Source organism: Schistocerca piceifrons, chromosome 5, assembly GCF_021461385.2.
Source record: "Schistocerca piceifrons isolate TAMUIC-IGC-003096 chromosome 5, iqSchPice1.1, whole genome shotgun sequence".
Lineage (NCBI taxonomy): Eukaryota > Metazoa > Arthropoda > Insecta > Orthoptera > Acrididae > Schistocerca > Schistocerca piceifrons.
This window is the reverse complement of record NC_060142.1, coordinates 646,068,405-646,089,209: the sequence shown is the minus strand read 5'-3', so window position 1 is coordinate 646,089,209 and position 20,805 is coordinate 646,068,405. Positions and strand designations below refer to the sequence as shown.

At 43.4% G+C, this 20,805-nt stretch overlaps 1 protein-coding gene across 1 annotated transcript in view; it reads left to right on the top strand.

Annotated features, from left to right (window-relative positions):
• Nucleotides 1–20,805, top strand: part of LOC124799176 (lachesin-like) — a 930,642-nt gene that overhangs the window by 887,277 nt on the left and 22,560 nt on the right. Inside the window, exon 9 of the mRNA XM_047262712.1 lies at nt 20,404–20,517. Within this exon, the coding sequence (XP_047118668.1) occupies nt 20,404–20,517 (114 nt within the window). The remainder of the gene's footprint in view (nt 1–20,403; nt 20,518–20,805) is intronic.

Here is a 20,805-nt window from a genome sequence, read left to right as displayed (position 1 = left end):
CAAAAACAAATCGAAATTCTTAAAGAAGCTGCGGAAAACGTAGGACTACAAATATCATTCGGGAAAACGGAATGTATGAAATGCAACAAACAAGCACCAAAGTTTTTTAACACGAAATATGAAAAAATAAAAAGGGTTTCTCAGTTTTAATACTTGAGGGCAATCATAGAAGAATACGGTCTGGGAAAGGCTGCAAACGAAGTTCGCTGTCAAAAAATGACAATTGCATTCAGAATAACGCGAAATATTTTTAATAAAAAAATCACTTTCTAAATTCTGTAAACTTAGGCATTACAGCACTGTAATCAAACCTGAATGTCTTTATGGACCAGAAATTTTAATTCTAAGTAGAATGAGGGATAATGACGAAATTCTAAAGAAAGTAAGAAAGATTAGTCGGAAAATGTTAGGCCCCTAAATTGCTTAGTAGAAACTTAGAGGCTGAGAAATAATAAGGAAATAGTAGAATAAACAGACGTAGACGTGCAGGGTGACATGAGAAAACGAAGACAAGTATTGTGGGCACATTAAAAGAATGGCACCCACTAGGTTGACAAAACCAATAACGGAATTCTAGGAAAACAGAAGCGAGGCTAAACCTGAGCCAATTAAATGGATCGCTGTTGTTAAGGAGGATCTTAAAGTAGCCGGTGTAACTCAGGCAGACGTTACAGATAGAAAAATTCAGGCAAATGATAATTGATTGGAAAGTTAGTCAGAGGGAAACTAGAAAACAGACTGGACACAGTGGTCTGATGAAAGAAAGAGACTTCATTCTGAAAGGATGAAAGAAATATGGACACAAGGGAAAGCCAACCATCAAAAGCGATATTGATTGATTATACCTCGCGTGAACCTATTGGGGCCTTACGTGAATAATAATAATAATAGTAATAATGAAATGGTGATTCAAGATCCTCAGAGTAATTTTATCTGCTAGTTTTGTACTGAAATCTGTAAAGGACACAGATCGCTTAAGTCAATTGGCTCTGAGCACTATGGGACTTAACATCTCAGGTCATCAGTCCCGTAGAACTTGGAACTACTTGAACCTAACTAACCTATGGTCATCACACACATCCATGCCCGGGGCAGGATTCGAACCTGCGACCGTAGCGGTCGCGCGGTTCCACACTGAAGCGCCTAGAACCGCTCGGCCCCACCGGTCGGCACGCTTAAGTCACAAAAACAGCGTTGAAAATATGTTTGTACACACCAGAACGCTGTCTTATTCTCTGACCTAACAACCCTTCTTAATCTGTCGCACATTATCTACTATTTAAAGGGATCAATGTCTGTCAAAAACGTTGCGGAAGGATGTCTACTTAATATAATGTTATCCTGCCATTACGGTGACCTGTTAAACACTTGAGACTATTGACTCCGAAATATTCTGAAATTTACTGGTCGCCTATTTAGTGATTTTCCTCTAGGATGTTGTACTGAGCGGTATAGATTTTTCTGCGCATGGAGCCAAGGTAATATTTCACCGGCATGTACCTCTTATTTGTCGTGAAAGATGTATTTACCAATGTTCCTTAGACACATCTCTCCTGTCCTTGTGCACAGTCTGGGGCAGAACTTCGCCACCTCCCGCATCTCACCCTTCCAGGGCTGCTTGCTGCGATAGCGAGCACATCCCTCCCAGACTTCCACCACCATTCCCCCTCCCTCCGTCCCAGCCCATACCACCCCGTCAGCCCCTCCACTGACAAAAGGCGGACTGATTACGAAATCAGAAAGGCAAACAGCCCTTCGTGGCGAGGCTGGTCCGTACCACGGAAGAGTGGAGTGGGCGCAGACGGAGGAAGAGGGCCTAAGGGAGCGGCCAATCTGCATATCGATATCTCGAAAGGGAGCTCAGCTCGCAGTGGTTGGTATCGACAGAGCCGGTGCCAGATCCTTCGCTCCTCTCAACCCGTGTAAGACTCCTGCTGAAAACTGCTGATTACAATAGGTACTCAGCGTGCCTAGCTACGAGGTGGTCTGTTCTTTGGAGAGCGAAGTAAGAGATACCTGCAGACGCCTCGCAGAAAATTCACTGGTTCAGATATTGGTTGTGACAATACACTCACCCCAGCTTCCCTCGGTTATAGAACTTTTTTCTCTATAGTTGACTAACAGAGGTCGTGTTTTAGTGAAATGATAAATGGTGAGAGTTTGTTTATTATAAACATGGCCGGTTTCGGGAAAATTATAGTCCCCTCTTCAAGTGAACAGATTTACTGGAACTAGAGAGGAATATAGTATTATTCCGTGTAGTACATTTGAAAATGTAAAAAACTAACTACCGTGGGTAATTGCCTTACAAACATAACAGAGAAAATCCGATCATGTTAGTCAGTTTAAAAAAGAGACAACCCAATCGCATTTCCTCGGTTATGTTTGTAAGTGAATTACCGTCGTTAGTTACTTGTTTACGTTTTCATATGTACTGTACCGACTTAAACTATATTCCTCCCTTGCTTCAGTAAATTTGTACACCTGAATTAGGAATATAATTTTACCAAAATCACTCGTGATTATAATAAAATAAAGTCACAAATGAAGCGGATGTTTTCAGTCTCATCTTGCAGCTCAGTAGCATATAATTTGTAAACAAAATCCTATGAAGTAATAAACGATGTTAGTTTTTCTTGCGTCATCTACAGCAACATTCTTTTTTCTACAGATAGAATAACTTTCCGAATGACGTAGTTCACATTTCAGCTTCGATTGTTATACATACTGAAATAAGAAAAGAAGGCTTTACTAAATTGATTCAAGTCGTTTGAGAAATCGTTACGTGTAATAGGTGCTGCGGAGTCTCCCTGCTACGTTCATTTGATAAACAAATATTACAATTTGTATTATCACGTCATCCTAGCTTCTATAAGATGCTGATCATTCTTAGGCGAAATATCATCGGATTCTACAATCGATTCAAATATTTTCTTCGGCCGTTGGAATTGATAACTGTATTATACTCTGTATTCCTCTGACATAACAACACTATTCCACCATTTAAGGATGTCCTTCGCCCGCATCTCGTGGTCGTGCGGTAGCGTTCTCGCTTCCCACGCCCGGGTTCCCGGGCTCGATTCCCGGCGGGGTCAGGGATTTTCTCTGCCTCGTGATGGCTGGGTGTTGTGTGATGTCCTTAGGTTAGTTAGGTTTAAGTAGTTCTAAGTTCTAGGGGACTGATGACCATAGATGTTAAGTCCCATAGTGCTCAGAACCATTTTTTGAAGGATGTCCTTCTATCAACGGCATTTTATCTACCCGACACATTTTACTTTTCAGTATCTAGCTACGAACAATTTGTACACGATATCAGACTTGCTGGCTCTTTGTAGCTTTGCGATTTTCGGACTGTAGTCCCTTATCTTAGGCTGTACTTCCTCAAACTCCTTAAAGTGACATATAAAATACTCTAAAAAGCAAGATTCGGACATTTCCTTTACTTCTCTTTCACGTAGACTTTGCTAGTGCTCCCGGAAATCAAAATATCTCCTTGAATAAGTAGATAAAACAAGATCTTTAACTTTTAGTTTATGCATCAGCACTCAGTCGAATTGCAGGTTACAATCTAGGAATTTTGTCTTAGTTTCTCCCGGTTGGTAATCGGGCTATTGGTTATTTACACCATTTTTATGAGATCTCATGCCTTAGTGTTCTTTGAAGGCCTTTACTCTTCTCAAAAATTGGAAATCCATTGCAGTTACCTTTTTATAACAGAAACGTGAGTAAAAGTCAAGTATACAATTTATATATCTTACTGCTGACGTTACCCAGCTAAAGGCTATGTTTGGTAAGCACTAGCGCTATTGCATAAAAGAGAGCAAAGAAGCCACATCATTTGTGAGAAAGAGGTGTGACCCTGTAGTAACAAGCAGTTACTTACATCGTTTGAAATATCCCACTGTGATGGCATATCCAGGGACGTATCATTTCTGCAGCGTCTCCTGCTAAAGTGATATGGTTGCATGAGTTACTGAAAGTTGTATTCTAAAGATCTCTCACAGGAAGATAAAAATGTACAATGCTAAAGGACTGGCTACAATGCAAGATCCGAAAACTTACTGTCACGATCTGACCGTGAAGTTACTGGACTGCAAATATGCCTTCAGGAGCGTAATTACGCGTTCAGAAACCCGTACTCTTCGCGACACTTGTTTGGTAGCTTCTCAGGATTTTAACTGTTTCTGTATTACAAATTCCGCGTTGGATTTGGTAAGCGATGGATTTTTCAATTAGTCGTTGTCATCTCCTGTCTGCTATCTTCTTATGCCACAATCGAGTCATGTTGGTTTTGAGCATGTGATGCAGTGGCATAACTAAATCTTCTTTATGAATTTTCCTGGCATGTTACATTTTACGTTAACATGCTACGCACTGATCATTGACATTACTGAAGGAAAGTAGCACCTACAGCAAACGTCTTCAATTTCTTGTTGTTGGTATTCCACTCGTTCTCTTCCCTCTGCGGCCATTTCCTAATGCCTCACCACATAGCCTAGGAGCCTTTCCTTTCTTTTAGTTAGTGTTTTCCACATATTGCTTTCCGTGCTGGTTTACTTATTAGTCCACCTGATTATCTGCATCATCCTGCAACAAGACATCTTTTTTCCGATTATCCCACAATCCACTATTCACTTCCATACAATGCTGTATTAGAGACGTACGTCGTTAGAAATTTTATTATGAGGTTGAGGCCTATGATTGATACTAGTTGACAGTATGATGTATATTAGCTTCCCTAGTCCTTCGTGCTTTATTTTGCTTCCAAGGTAACATAATTGCTTCACTTTGTCAAATACAAGGTCGTCAGACTGTCATAATTATCTTTTCTGTTACTCCTCAATACTTTCGTATTTCTTTACATTACTCTCAATCCATATTCTGTAATCAGCTAACAGTCCCATTCACCAAGTCATATAATTCTTTTTCACTTACACATAGGTCAGCAATATCATTTTGATATCCGTTAATCCTGAATTTTAATCCCACTTCCCAACGTTTCTTTCAATTCCTTCGATGCTGATTCCATATACATATTGTGCAGTAGAGGAGAAACTCTGAATCTTAGTCTTACGCCCTTTTTAATCTTAGCACTTCTGTCTTGATCCTCCATTTTTACTGTTCCCTCTTGGTTTGCGCTCTTTTAGCATTTTATCTACTTAGCCATATTTTTAGATTTCCAGACGGTTTTCGACACCGTTCCTCACAAGCGTCTTCTAACCAAACTTCGTGCCTACGGAGTATCACCTCAGTTGTGCGACTGGATTCGTGATTTCCTGTCAGAAAGGTCACAGTTCGTAGCAATAGGCGGAAGGTCATTGAGTAAAACAGAAGTAATAGCCGGCGTTTCCCAAGGAAGTGTTATAGGCCCTCTATTGTTCCTGATCTACCGGTATATTAATGACATAGGAGACAATCTGAGTAGCCGTCTCAGATTGTTTGCAGATGATGCTGTCATTTACCGTCTTGTAATGTCATCAGATGATCAAAACGACTTGCAAAATGATTTAGATAAGATATCTGTATGGTGCGAAAAGTGGCAATTTACCCTGAGTAAGGAAAAGCGTGAAGTTATTCACATGAGTACTAAAAGAAATCAGCTCAATTTCGATTACGCTTAGTCACACAAATCTGAAGGTTGTAAATTCAATCAAATACTTAGGGATCACAATTACAAATAACCTAAATTGGAACGATTACATACATAATATTGTGGGTAGAGCAAACCAAAGACTGCGTTTCATTGGCAGAACACTTAGAAGGTACAACAGGTCTACTAAAGAGACTGCTTACACCACGCTTGTCCGCCCTATTCTGGAGTATTGCTGAGCGGCGTGGGATCCGCATCAGGTGGGGCTGACGGATGACATCGAAAAAGTACAAAGAAGGGCAGCTCGTTTTTGTATTATCGTGAAATAGGGGATGTAGTGTCACAGACATGATACGTCAATTGGAGTGGCAATCATTAAATCAAAGGCGTTTTTCGTTGCGACGGGATCGTCTCATGAAATTTCAATCGCCAGTTTTCTCCTCCGATTGCGAAAATATTCTGTTGGCACCCACCTACATAGGGAGAAATGATCATCACGATAAAATAAGAGAAATCAGGGCTCACACAGAAAAATTTAAGTGCTCGTTTTCCCGCGTGCCGTTCGAGACTGGAACGGTAGAGAGACAGCTTGAAGGTGGTTCATTGAACCCTCTGCCAGGCACTTTATTGTGAATAGCAGAGTAATCACATAGATGTAGATGTATCCTCGCTGTAGCGTAAACGTACTTTTTGTGAAGATTTCAAATATCTTTAGTCATTTTACGATGCTGACTGCGTTTTATGGGTCGAAAAGTTTGTTAAAGGTTGGAGAGAAGTTTCACTAGTTCAGCGAAATACGAGAGCTTTCTTTGTTTAGTATTTATTTGGTATACAGAATCAAAAACAGGAAACATCGAAGAAGAACAATTTGTAAAGATAACGTGTTCAACGTCCAATTGGTTCACGATTCTTTTAGTAACGCGCCGCATGTAATGTGACCTGATGACACAGCATCTTCTTTCCCTCTGCCCCCCCCCCCCCCCACCCCACATCTCTGTCTCTCTCTCTCTCTCTCTCTCTCTCTCTCTATATATATATATATATATATATATATATATATATATATATATATATATATATATATATACTTAGGGATCACAATTACAAATAACCTAAATTGGAACGATCACATAGATAATATTGTGGGTAGAGCACTATATATATATATATATATATCGAATAGATGGCAACCTCCCGGAATTAGAGACTGAACCACTTCTTTCATTCCATTGAAAACACCGTCATGTATAGACTTCCGTGGAAGTCTGTGTTAATGTGATTAAATACCCTACTGGATGTACTGCCACGTAATTTTGTAAAATACGTGTCAAAATACAAAAGTATCCCTTTCAGCCTTTTTGCAGCGGCCTTTCTTAGCGACTAGACTGATTTAGCTGGGCCTTGAGTGCGTTAATATAATACATTCTTAACAGTGTCACGAAACCACTGATGTCAAATTAGATTTCATTGGCTCTAAAATACCACTTGTTGGTGACATTGGAAGAGGACCGAACATATGGCAGACTGTTCATTTGTTACCTGGCTTACTGGTAACTGATAACTCACTGCAAAACGGTGACAAGCACGCGTTGGCTACGTGCTGTTTGTCACGGAGAATCGGCACCAGTTAAGTGTGCACTGTTTTTCCAGCTGGTGCTTGCAGTGTGTTGTTCAGAGACATCGTTGTCCTGTTATCACACACGGACCGTCGTCTGAGAGTTTCCGGCAACCGTGACAAATTGTTCAAATGGCTCTGAGCACTATGGGACTTAACTTCTGAGGTCATCAGTCCCCTAGAACTTAAAGCTTCTTAAACCTAACTAAGCTGCCCAAGACAGGATTCGAACCTGCAACCGTAGCGGTCATGTTGCTCCGGACTGTAGCGCCTAGAACCGCTCGGCCACTGAGGTCGGCCAACCATGACACTGGGAGCCTGTAGGCACCTTCTCCGGTTTGGCTCTTAACCTGCGTCTAGATTACAGCTGAATCTCATATTTTGAGTTTGCGTCTGCCCTGTTACCTCGAAAGTACTCAGGCTTCCCGGAATCTTATAGACTTCGACAACTGCGACGGTTCTCCACGAAAGCCGATCTATTGTGCTGCTCCTCTATGTAGGTTGTAACAGGCCATGGGTTTCCCCAATGTAGGCAGCAACGTACTCACAATGTATATTTCTATACATATTCGTTGTTGAGGCTTCAGTGCATCATCAGTAGAACCTTTCAAATTCTGTGTTCTGAATTTTATTGTTTCACTATTTTACATAAGATGACACGGCAGTACACTCGTAAAGATTTTAATCAAATAGCAATAGGTACACAATTACAGTATACAGCCCATTATAAGGATCTAATAAAAGGAGGTAATAATCCATGTTTTTTCCTTTTATTACGTTTTCTGTGATTCTTCACTCAGATGTTAACCAGCTTTCTTCATAGAAAGTGTACACCCCTAACAAGGACGCCTCGCCGTTGTAATTCATTCCAGCCTGTAAACGGAAAATGCTTCCGAAATTAAATTGTTCCGGTTAATTGCGACTCTGGAAATTAATTAAGGAAATATTACTTTCGGCCCAGCTCTTTTGGCGGAGGAATAAAACACGATCCGACCGCGGCAGAAGACGCGATCCGCGCGGCGCCCAGAAATACGCAGTAATCGCCTTATGATTTAATTACCGGCGGTTCAGATTACAGGGCCCAGCCGCGGCGTGGGTGCGGGGTGCGGAGGGTGGTGGTGGTTGGAGGAAGGGGGGGTAGCGGGGGTGGTGTAGGGGTACGGGGTGGGTGGGTCGGTAAGACGCGCCGGGACCGCGGAAGGAGACCATGGCCCACTGGCTAGAAGGCGGCGGGGCGGCGTGGCAGAAGCTGCCACTTTGCGGGGAGCTGGCCCTGCACTGCCAGGAGCCGCGGGGAACGGCGTCGTTAGCGACCTGCTACCATCCTCTGTACTGACACTTTCTTGATATAATCAGCACAGAGGAGGTTAAACAACAACAAACTCATCTCAACAGTACGAAAGTTGGAGACTACGGCCAGATCGAGAATACTATGCTAAGGCAGCTCCCATCTGATACCAGATTGTCACTGTTTCTTTTTTTTTCTTTATTGTTATTTTTAAACCCATACAAACAGGCAGGCTGTCAGCAGCATGTGACGCTGCTCTTCAGCCATAGAATGGACAAAGAAACAACAGAAAGAATACACAGAAGTTACATAACAGTGGGTAATAAAACAGTAGACACATAAAGACAAACACGGAGCCGTGCACACTCGACGATAATCCACACTACAAACTGTTGTCACGACGCACAAACACTGAAGATGTCGATGGCACAGGTGAACGATGGAGTGCGACGATGAACACTGAACACTAAACACGATGGCACACACGAGACACTGATGGCGATGATCTCCGGCGCGCGAATGTCCACGTAGCGTGTGTGAGTCCGGGGACCTGCCAAGAGGGGAAGAAGGGTGATGGGGGGAGAGGGGAGAACAAAGATCCCAATGGCGGAGGAGATGGGAGGAGGAGTAGAGGGACAGGGGAGGGGAAGCTCGGGGTAGGAGTGGAGAGAAATGGAGGAGGGAGGGAAGGGGGAGAGAAGGGAGGGAGGGTGCCCAAAGGAGCAAACACAGGAAGAGGGAGGGAGGGTCAAAGTTGGTAGAAGGGGTAGATGGAGGGGAGGAGGGCATCATCAGGGAGAGGGAGCTGGCGGAAGCCACCTTGGGAGAGGGTAAGGAAAGTGGAGAGATGGAGACCGGGTGGGACGTGGGAATACAGGCACGGCAGCAGGCGGGGGTGGGACAGGATGGGGGAGACAAGCGGGTGAGGAGGATCGAGTTTTTGGGAGATGTACAGGATCCATATCCGTTCAAGGAAAAGGAGGAGGTGGGGAACGGAATGTGGCCATACAGGATCCGCGTGGGGGAGGGGAGACAGATGTGATAGGTGAGGCGGAGAGCATGGCATTCAAGGATGTGAAGGGATTTGTAACAGGTAGGGGGGTGCGGAGATCCAGGCAGGGGGGGAGTAGCAAAGGATACGGCGGATGAGGGATTTATAGCTGTGGAGTATGGTGGATGGGTCCAGACCCCACATATGGCCGGAAAGGAGCTTTGGGAGACGGAGTCGGGAGATTGTCACTGATATTTTGAACCATATATTCAGAACTGGCGACTAACCAGCGGCATGGAAACATGCAGAAATAACTGCCATTCCCAAACAGTGGAAGGATGCGCGTCTCCCACAAAACTGCACGGTGAGTCAAAACGGACAATACAACTTTAGAATGATACAGAAATTGATTGAGATAACCTACATAATCAGTAGATATGTCATTTCTTAGCCAACACCCTCAAGTCTGATTCATGTGGTGCATCAATACCCCATTCCGCCACCAGGGGCGCCAGCGTAGTGCTCAGTGACAATAGCTACTTTCACTGGTGCGGAGCCTGCTCGCTTTGTGTTTTGGTTTCATGACACGAGCTCTGCAACAATTGTTTGGCGTAAATTTCACACCAAGTTTCGCCTTTATTTTCTGCAAGGCATCATCAGTGGCAGGCTGCGTGGATAATTTCTTACATATTACGCTCCTGTTGCAGTTTTGGTGTGGTTCTTCTTCTAATGAATGCCAATTTTCGGTTTTTTCCCCCACATTCCACAGCACTATTAACTGAACGCTTGTTTCAATGCAATGTTTTGGTTTATATTGCCAATAGAAATAAGGCAGCGTGTGGAATGAGGGCCTCCTTTACAACCTTTTTGTGCTGGGCTTACCGACTCCAGCGTGCGGCTCCTTGCGTCTTATATGGAAAATAGACCTTTTCATGTCCGTGCTGGCCATGGTATGTGCACAGCTAGGTCAATAATGGCGACTGCGCCACAGGGATCCATCCTTGGGCCCCTGCTGTACTCACTCTTTTCTACGGACGTCTCCAACAGGGAGAAGGTCCATCTAATGCTTTATCCAGATGATACAGCGCTCTGTGCACGCTGCCTGCGAGTTGTGTTGCGGTGGCGCTTACAACCGGCCCGTGACACTTTAGGAGCATGGACGACCAAGTGGCGTCTTAAAAGCCAGATAGTGATTGCATACGGCGTAGAGTGACTGAAAGCTTCATCAGTGGAATTAAAACTCAAGTTGAAAGGATATCAATGACACGAATCGCTGCTACAGTGCAATAGTGGGTGAAAGTGAAGTAGAATTACATTATCTTCTGAATGGAGTGAACAGTCTAACTAGAACAGAATAGGGACTGAGAGTAAGCTGAAGAAATATGAAAGTAACGAGAAGTAACACAAATGAGAGCAGCGACAAACTTGACAACAGGATTGATGATCACGAAGTAGGTGAAATTAAGGAATTCTACTACTAGGCAGTAAAATAACCAATGACGGACGAAGTAAGGAGGAGAAGCACTCTAGCACTGGAAAAAAAGGTCAGTCTTGGCCAAGAGAAGTCTACCAGTATCAAACATAGATCTTAATTTGAGGGAGAAGTTTCTGAGAAATTACGTTTGGAGCACAGAGTTTTATGGTAGTCAAATATGGTGTGAAAATCGGAACAGAAGGCAATATAAGTATCCGAGATGTAGTGTTACAGACTAATGTTGAAAATTAGGTGGACTGATAAGGTAAGGAACGAGGAGGTTCTATGCAGAATCGGAGAGTAAAGGAAAGGAATATGTGGGAAACACTAACGGGTGAACAAACAGAGTGATAGGACATCTGTTAACACGTCAAGGAATCACTCCTTTGGTACAAGAGGGAGGTGTAGAGGGCAAAAGCTGTAGAGGAAGACAGAGATTGGAATACATCCAGCAAATAATTAAGTATGTAGGCTGCAAGAAGTGCTCGTCTTAGATAAAGAGGTTAGCACAGGAGAGGAATTCATGGCGCGCCGCATAAAACCAGTCAGGAAAGTGATGAATAAAAAAAAAAGAATGATTGTGTATACTTTACCGGTGCGATTCATGCAAGGTCCCATTCAAAGCAAGAAAGTACCTTGCCGTAGTACTTTCCACGAACGCTACATATAGAAGAGGTCAAATGGAAAGCGTTACGTCGCCTGAAAGCGCTGTACTCTCTTTTAAACACAGCATCGACTATTTACTCACACTGTGGCATAACGGAATACCCAGTCCTGATCCGTCCAGTGGTAGATTAAGCGGCTGTAGTGTGGGGCAAAGCCACCGACTGTCAAACACAACGGCTATAAGGGCTGCAGGGCAGCGTCCTCAGACTATCTGCATCAGGCGAGAGATTTCCCGACGTGCGCATTCCATGAACGGTTTGGTATACCGTACTTACGCGATCAATTCAGACAGACTGCCCGAGTTTTCTACGAATTGTCGAGGCAGTCTGCAAACAGGCTCATAGCGTCTCTGACAATCGAAGGCACCGTCACAGGATACAAGGTGACCAGACCTCCTCCGTGAGTAAATTCCGCGAACAAGAGATTCAGTACACCAGTATGCAAAAATGTAAATTCTAAAGAAGAGAGGACATATAAAACCGAGACGCCAAAGTAAACAAGTTGAGAAAATGCAGGAATAGCGCAAAGCGCTTACCCTGAAAAGCCACATGGCAGTAAGGTAGGGCTGCCAGAAAGGAAATGAGGTAGGGTGACATCTGGTAGTCACCTCCTCTTGCAACACTTGACAATCCTTCATCTATTTACATCTTGTCGTCGACAGAAAGTTTATTTACGTTGTTGGCCATCCAAATTTTAACGCCATGAAAGTGACATGTAACAGACGTCACATTGGCATGATCTATTCTACATGTCTGGATATGCCAATTATAAGCACGTCCACCAAACTCGCAAAGTAGGTACGTGTAAAGACATACACATTCTGCATATAAGGAAAGATTACACAGTGGCTTTCTCAATCTGAACTCCCATTTCTGATGCGAATATGAAATCGATCGGCTCACTAGGGTAGTACTCAAAAGTAAGCTGATTCTTAATGACCCCACTAAGCTGGAACTGACCTAGAATCAGGCTGCAATCCCTTGGTTCGAGTTTGCAATGTGAAATTAAAAAGAATAAGAAAACCGAAGTAACCGTTGGTAAAAAGTGAGGTGAAACTCAAACTTAATGAAAATCTCAGAGAACCATGTAATTTTGTGAAGGTAAATGATTAACAATTTCAATGGAAGAGTCGAAAACATCAAAAGAGAAACCTTATATCTGAAACAAGAAAGTTGTCAAAGAAGTAGATGCAAATCAAATTCAGGTGAACGTAAAAGACTGAACAAACTATCACAGATGGAAAAGGAGAAAAAGTGAAACCAAAATGCTCAGAGAGAGAGTTAACAAAGTTAATGTGACAACCCCAAAGCTTACAATAAAGTAAAGAAATGACTGGAAGCTTCCGTGCAAGACCGTCATCTGCATTAGTAAGCAATGATGGTAAGATGACCATCGACGAAAATCGAAGAATACATGCTTGGAAGAAATATGTGAAGGAACTTTTTCTTGGCGATAGGCCAGCTCCACCTGGAGTCTCTGTGGCTATAGGACGACATATTATAGTAGAAGTAATTAGATCAGCAGTACAGCCGATGAAAAATGGAATGCAATCTGAATTCCTTAAGTTGTTTGATGATGAACAATTCGATAAATAGACAAAACTATTCAATGAACTATATTATTCGTGTACTATTCCCCTATAGCTGATTCAGAATCTGTAATCTTGCCAGAAGGATGAGCTAAAAATGTAGTGATTTTATAACAGTATGTTTGACGAGTCATAAGGTGTAAAACATTATAAAAGTTATTCACAAATGTTTCTGAAGAACGAATGACACCTACACAGTTCGGCTTCAGAAATGCTGTCCGTACGCAAGAAGCTTTAGTCTGCTTCCAAGTCTTACGCCAGAGGTGTAGAAACATAAGCCCTATCGTCCATGCCTGCTGTTTTCATAATCAAAAAGCATTAAAATATGGCCGGCGTGCTAAAAACAGTGGGACAGATGACAGAGACCTCCGGATCATAATTTATCTCTAGTTGAATCAATATGCTGCTAAAACAGTAGAAGTTGGGAAATAGATTGAAAATATGCCGCGGAATGAGGCAGGGCTCTGTTTTGTCACCAGTGAAATTTAATCCTTATTCGAAATACACATCAAAGAAACTCTTGAAAATGCCGGAAAAGGAATCATCTTGAATAGAGACAAGCTGAATAGCTTCTACTACGCTGATGACACACTAGCATTATTTTGGCTTTTCAGAGTTACTCTGAATGACATCACTACTTCTGCGATGGTACTTTAAAATAGACGACTGATAGTTTCCGACCCCCATCACTCTCCAGTTCCGAGATTACGGTTCGTCTCCGGTGACTTCTCCGTACACGGTGCCTTAAATCCTAATAATTCTTCCTTCCTAGAACTGTCTGAGAAGTTTTGCCCGATACTGCCCACGTCCTCCAAGAACTGTCCGTTGAAAATTTAAAGTTCATCTTTCCTATTACTCTGGAAGCCCTTCTCTTTCTCCTCTCTGTCTGTCGGGATTGAGGCTTCAGCAGCCTCTCTGGCCCTTTTTTACGTTCACATTCTTTTCTCTCTACAACTTTTCAACATTTAATAGTGTATTCGAAGCCTCCAGTGAGCGGGGGCGATCTTTAGCAGATCCAGAAATATGTGGTTTTCATGAGGATCGTACCGTAATACGAAGAGACAGATGGCACTATTTCGAGCCACATGTTGTGCTTTCCGAGGTATGACCTGCGTAGAAACGACCTTTCTAGAGATATTTCACAATCTGGAATCTTGAGCAAAACGCTCCAGCGGGCTAACATCTTCATGCTGGTCGTTTATTTCCCCATCCTATTCCGTCGTACTGGATAATGAAGACTGGTCACTACATAAATACCCGCAAGACTCTACTTTGCCCATTATAAAGGCTTTTCTACGGAAGGATAACAATTTAAAGTTACAATATGCCGAATACCTGAAGTACTAAACCACAAACCGGCCGATGTGGCCGAGCGGTTCCAGGCACTTCAGTCTGGAACCGCGCTGCTGCTACGGTCGCAGGTTCCAATCCTGTCTCGGGCATGGATGTGTGTTATATCTTTAGGTTAGTTAGGTTTAAGTAGTTCTAAGTTCTAGGGAACTCATGACCTCAGATGTTAAGCCCATAGTGCCGGCCGAAGTGGCCGTGCGGTTAAAGGCGCTGCAGTCTGGAACTGCAAGACCGCTACGGTCGCAGGTTCGAATCCTGCCTCGGGCATGGATGTTTGTGATGTCCTTAGGTTAGTTAGGTTTAACTAGTTCTGAGTTCTAGGGGACTAATGACCTCAGCAGTTGAGTCCCATAGTGCTCAGAGCCATTTGAACCATTTTTGAACCCATAGTGCTCAGAGCCATTTGAACCATTTTTTACTAAACTACTTGTGGAGTAAACATGTTAAGAGTTTGATCAAAAGAATTGCTATTAATACAGAGTAAGAATATTCGTGGATTTGGAACGCCAGTACTGCGGGTGGTGGAGGGTACTTCGAACAAATATTAGCAGTTTATTTACAATTCCTTTCGAGTATCTGAGTGGCGGAAAAGTAACAGTGTATTTGACATTTCACGCAGAATAATTGCTCTAATGTTACTTTCATCGTCTCCACAGCTGGTAAGCAAAGGTGTTAACAGAACTGTGGCTCAGTCTTCCATGCACACAATTTCAGTAAGTTGCCTAGAACGCCATTCTTCCGAAGATCGCAGTTAAATGTACCCTATAACCCGAATTACACTTTCACATGTGCTACAGCGTGCCGTAACGAATCTACCAAGGTGTAACTGAATTCGTTCGGTTTCTGCTATTCCGTCTACTTATTAAGAACTAACGTTGGAGCTGCTCTTCATCGTTAGTGGACTAAGAATCTCGTTTGGGACCATCTTTGCAGATGTACTGCACACTCCTCCATAACCCTACCAACAAGTCGAAGCCTTCCAGTCATCTCCCCAACTACAATTTTTTGCATTCCTCACATTTCGTACCACTTCCTCACAACGCCTACAGATTTGTCTATGATATGACGTGCTCCAGATATTCACCACTGACCTCATAACCTGATGCTTGCTTTATATAGATTTAAAGAGAGTTGACATTCATTACACTAAGATCAAAATCTTTCCCTAGGCCGGCCACTGTGGCCGAGAGGTTCTGGGAGCTTCAGCATGGAACCGCGCGATCGCTACGGTTGCAGGTTCGAATCCTGCCTCGGGAATGGACGTGTGTGATGTCCTTAGGTTAGTTAGGTTTAAGTAGTTCTAAGTCTAGGGGACCGATGACCTCAGATGTTAAGTCCCATAGTGCTCAGAGCCATTTGAACCCTTTCTTCCCCTAGTTTCTCAGCATTCTCTTGCAATTGCCCAACAACATTACCTTCCTGTATAAAACAGCATCTTTGGCGAGCTATTTGATTTTATTCTGCGGTCTAAGGCCCTGCAGTCATGGACTGTGCGGCCGATCCCGGCAGAGGTTCGAGTCCTCCTTCGGGCGTGGGTGTGTGTGTTCGTCCTTACGGTAATTCAGGTTAAGTAGTGCGTAAGCTTAGGGACTAGTGACCTTAGCAGTTCAGTCCCATAAGATTTCACACACATTTGAACATTTGATTTGATTTTATTCTGATCACCACCGCCCTTCTTTGTAGATACATACCGTACTTCATCGATTAACATACATAGTTTACCTTTCCCTGAATACATAACTTCATATTTCGCGATATTAACATGTTGTTAACAGCATTTACACTAGGCTCACTCCTTGTCACAAGATGTGGATTAACATTACTAAAACTTCACCAAAACTTCATGGCCAGCAGTGTCACCTCCAGAAGGATTCAGGTTACAACCAGGACTACTCGACAAGACATTAATGCAGAATGACATGCACCTATCGTACTTCTACAACTACATCTGTATCTTACGGTGTGTGACAGAGGTTACTTTTTTAACACTGTCACTTGCCCCCTTTCCTGTTAGGGTCATCAATAGTTCGTAGGAAGAATGAGTGTTGGTAGGCCTCCGTGCGGGCTGGAATCTCTCTAATTTTACGTTCGTGTCCATCTTCCGAAATATACGTAGGAGAAAACAATAGCCGGCCGATGTGGCCGAGCGGTTCTAGGCGCTTCAGTCCGGAACCGCGCTGCTGCTACGCTCGCAGGTGAGAATCCTGCCTTGGGCATGGATGAGTATGATGTCCTTAGGTTAGTTAGGTTTAAGTAGTACTAAGTCTAGGGGACTGATGACCTCAGATGTTTAGTCCCGTAGTGCTTAGAGCCAGTTGAACCACTTGAGAAAACAATACATTTGCTGACTCTTTCAGGAACATATGCATTGGAATTCTAAAACAAAACCAGACCCTGATGAAGAATTCTTCCTTTACAGCGTCTGCCACTGGCCTTGGCTAAACATCTGCACGATGCAAAACTTCCTGGCAGATTAAAACTGTGTGCCGGACCGAGACTCGAACTCGGGACCTTTGCCTTTCGCGGGCAAGTGCTTTACCAAGGTAAAGTAGAGCACTTGCCCGCGAAAGGCAAAAGAGCCGAGTTCGAATCTCAGTCCGGCACACAGTTTTAATCTGCCAGGAAGTTTCATATCAGCGCTCACTCCGCTGCAGAGTGAAAATCTCATTCTGGATCTACATGATGCATTCGCCCTTACTATAAATGGCAGTGAAATGAAAACCAATCTCCCATAACAACTGGACCATGGAATGGTTCCAACCAAAAGAAGTTAGTATGCGGGTTAAGACATTTATTACACAGGGATACGCAATGACCAATTTCTGTTTGGTAGACGCGGTCTCCTGCTGACAGATTCACAACGGTACTCACTCCTGCACTTTCTCGTGCGAATGAAACCGACCTCCAGGTGTGTCTTCCTTCAGGCCACCAATCATGTGCAAATCACATGGTGGAAGATCCTGGCCAACGAAGGATGTGGCAGTGTTTCTCAAACAAATTGCTGAAGTGTAGCCTTCGTCCAATTGTAAGTGTGGAGGCGGGCACAATCGTGCAACAGGATGATCCCATCTGACAGCATTCCGACAGCCCACATCTACCCTGCCAAAGAAATCTAAAGCTGTTCCCACAAATTCCGGTAAGGTCATCATGACCTCCTTCTTCTACTGCAAGGACCCCTCTGCTCGTCGAGTCCCTCAAGCGTGGAACCAAAATCAATGTGCAGCGCTATGAAGACGTTGCAGGAAATGCTGCGCGCCATTGAGTCCAAACGCCCAGAAATGTTGTCGGCCGGAATTATCCCATTGCACGATGTCGCACGCCCCCACACTGTCAATCAGACGAAAGTAAGGCTTCTGAGATTTGGTTCGAAAACACTGCAGCATCCCCCGTACAACACAAATCCTTTATTGTATGGCTTTTAGATCGTTTTCGACCTGGAGAAAGACACGCGTGGACGTTGGTTCTAGTCGGCTTAGGAAGTGCCTGAGTGGGTGAGGTTGTGGATTCGTCTGCGGCCGACCCCATCCTACGAAAAAGTAATTGAGCGTCTTGTCTCACAATGGGATGTATGTATTAACGCTTGTGGTCATTGTTTTTGAATGGAACGATTCCATGGTCCCATTGTGGCGGTTGTTCGATTTTTGTTTGAGTGCCCCTTATATTTGATCGGCTAACGACATGCCTTGCTAAGCTTTAGATCATCTCAATATCCTCTATCAGTCGTAAGTGGTATCCGTTTTCAAATACACTACTACCCATTAAAATTGCTACACCAAGAAGAAATGTAGATGATAAACGGGTAATCATTGGACAAATATCTTATTCTAGAACTGACATGTGATTACATTTTCACGCAATTTGGTTGCATAGATCCTAAGAAATCAGTACCCAGAACAATCACCTCTAGCCGTAATAAGGGCCTTGACACTCCTGGGCGTTGAGTCAAACAGAGCTTGGATGGCGTGTACAGGTACAGCTACCCATGAAGCTTCAACACGATACCTCAGTTCAACAAGAGTAGTGACTGGTGTATTTTGACGAGCCAGTTGCTCGGCCACCATTGACCAGACGTTTTCAATTGGTGAGAGATCTGGAGAATGTGCTAGCCAGGGCAGCAGTCGAACAATTTCTGTGTTCAGAAAGGCCCGTCCAGGACTTGCAACATGCGGTCGAGAATTATCCTGCTGAAACGTAGGTTTTCGCAGGGATCGAATGAAGGGTAGAGCCACGGGTCATAACACATCTGAAATGTAACGACCGCTGTTCAAAGTGCCGTCAATTCGAACAAGAGGTGACCGAGACGTGTAACCAATGCCATCCCATACCATCACGCCGGGTGATACGCCAGTATGGCGGTGACGAATACACGCTTCCAATGTGCGTTCACCGCGATGTCGCCAGACACGGATGCGACCATCATGATGCTACAAACAGAACCTGGATTCATCCGAAAAAACGACGTTTTGCCTTTCGTGCACCCAGGTTCGTCGTTGGGTACACCATCGCAGGCGCTCATGTCAGTGATGTAGCGTCAAGTACAACCGCAGCCATGGTCTCCGAGCTGATAGTGCATGCTGATGCAAACGTCGTCGAACTGTTCGTGCAGATGATTGTTATCTTGCAAACGTCCCCATCTGTTGCCTCAGGGATCGAGACGTGGCTGCAAGATCCGTTACAGCCATGCGGATAAGATACCCGTCATCTCGACTGCTAGTGATACGCGGCCGATGAGATCCAGCACGGCGTTTCGTATTACCCAACTGAACCACCGATTCCATATTCTGCTAACAGTCATTGGATCTCGACCAACGCGAGCAGCAATGTCGCGATAGGATAAACCGCAATCGCAATAGGCTACAATCCGATCTTTATCAAAGTCGGAAACGTGATGGTACGCATTTCTTCTCCTTACACTAGGCATCACAACAACGTTTCACCAGGCAACGCCGGTGAACTGCTGTTTATGTATGAGAATTCGGTTGGAAACTTTCCTCATGTCAACCCGTTGTAGGTGTCGCCCCCGGCGCCAACCTTGTGTGAAGGCTCTGGAAAGCTGATCATTTGCATATCGCAATATCTTCTTCCTGTGGGTTAAATATCGCGTCTGTAGCACGTCATCTTCGTGGTGTAGCAATTTCAATGGCCAGTAGTGTAACATAAATTCCAGAGTTAACAGGTAAGATATTTCACACACGTATATAGACTGAAAAAAGTTGTAAAAAATCAATTGTACAAGTAATATTTTAGAGTAGTCTCTGTCAGCTCTTGGCTTTCGGTTTATCGAAAAAAGGAAACTGACGAACATTTATATTAAGTTACAACCTCTAGCAAACAAGAATCACAATAAAATAATTTACAGAGTTTGTAGTTCAAGAAAACAATCCAGAACATGTTACTTAATTCGAAGTAAATTAACAGGAGTGTTGCCAACATCCTACCCATGACTTATGGCACAGATTCACAGAAGGTATGTAGACTAGCATACTTCATTATTCTAATAGCAATGTATTCACTGTTTTATACTGCTAGATGTCGGGATAATGTATCTAAGGCAATTAATTTCACTGCCGTTAGCTTGTATTTTATACGATTATAGTCTATCCTTTAGAGATGTACATAAATACTTTTAGAACTTAAAATTTTGAAACTAATACCTGTAACTCTATGAAACTGTAATGAAACTACGACTTCCTAAGTGCCTTAACACTTCCTTATTAGCAGCAATTAGTCATCCAATTTTAAATGTAGTAACAGTACCACAAAAACTTGCAATCTGTGCATAAATAGTCTTTATGGATCACTAATATCAAATGTATTTCCTGTATCTTCGCATTTTTATAGGCTCCAAGTACCAGTCGAATCTCAACGAGATCGATAAGTCGGAACAGAAGTCACCTCCTGAGGCGTCTGGCAAAGGGATGCACCGCGACTGGTTGAAACCGGAGCTCACTGCAGGTGCGTAACTCCGTTGATTTCCGATTCATTTAAAGTACTAACCGACTGCTAACTGAACAAAAATATCATTGGATATTTGTAACGTTAACAGGAGAAATAAAACTGGCGTTCTACGGATCGGAGCGTGGAATGTCAGATCCCTTAATCGAGCAGGTAGGTTAGAAAATTTAAAAAGGGAAATGGATAGTTTAAAGTTAGATATAGTGAGAATTAGTGAAGTTCGGTGGCAGGAGCAACAAGACTTTTGGTCAGGCCAATACAGGGTTATAAATACAACGTCAAATAGGG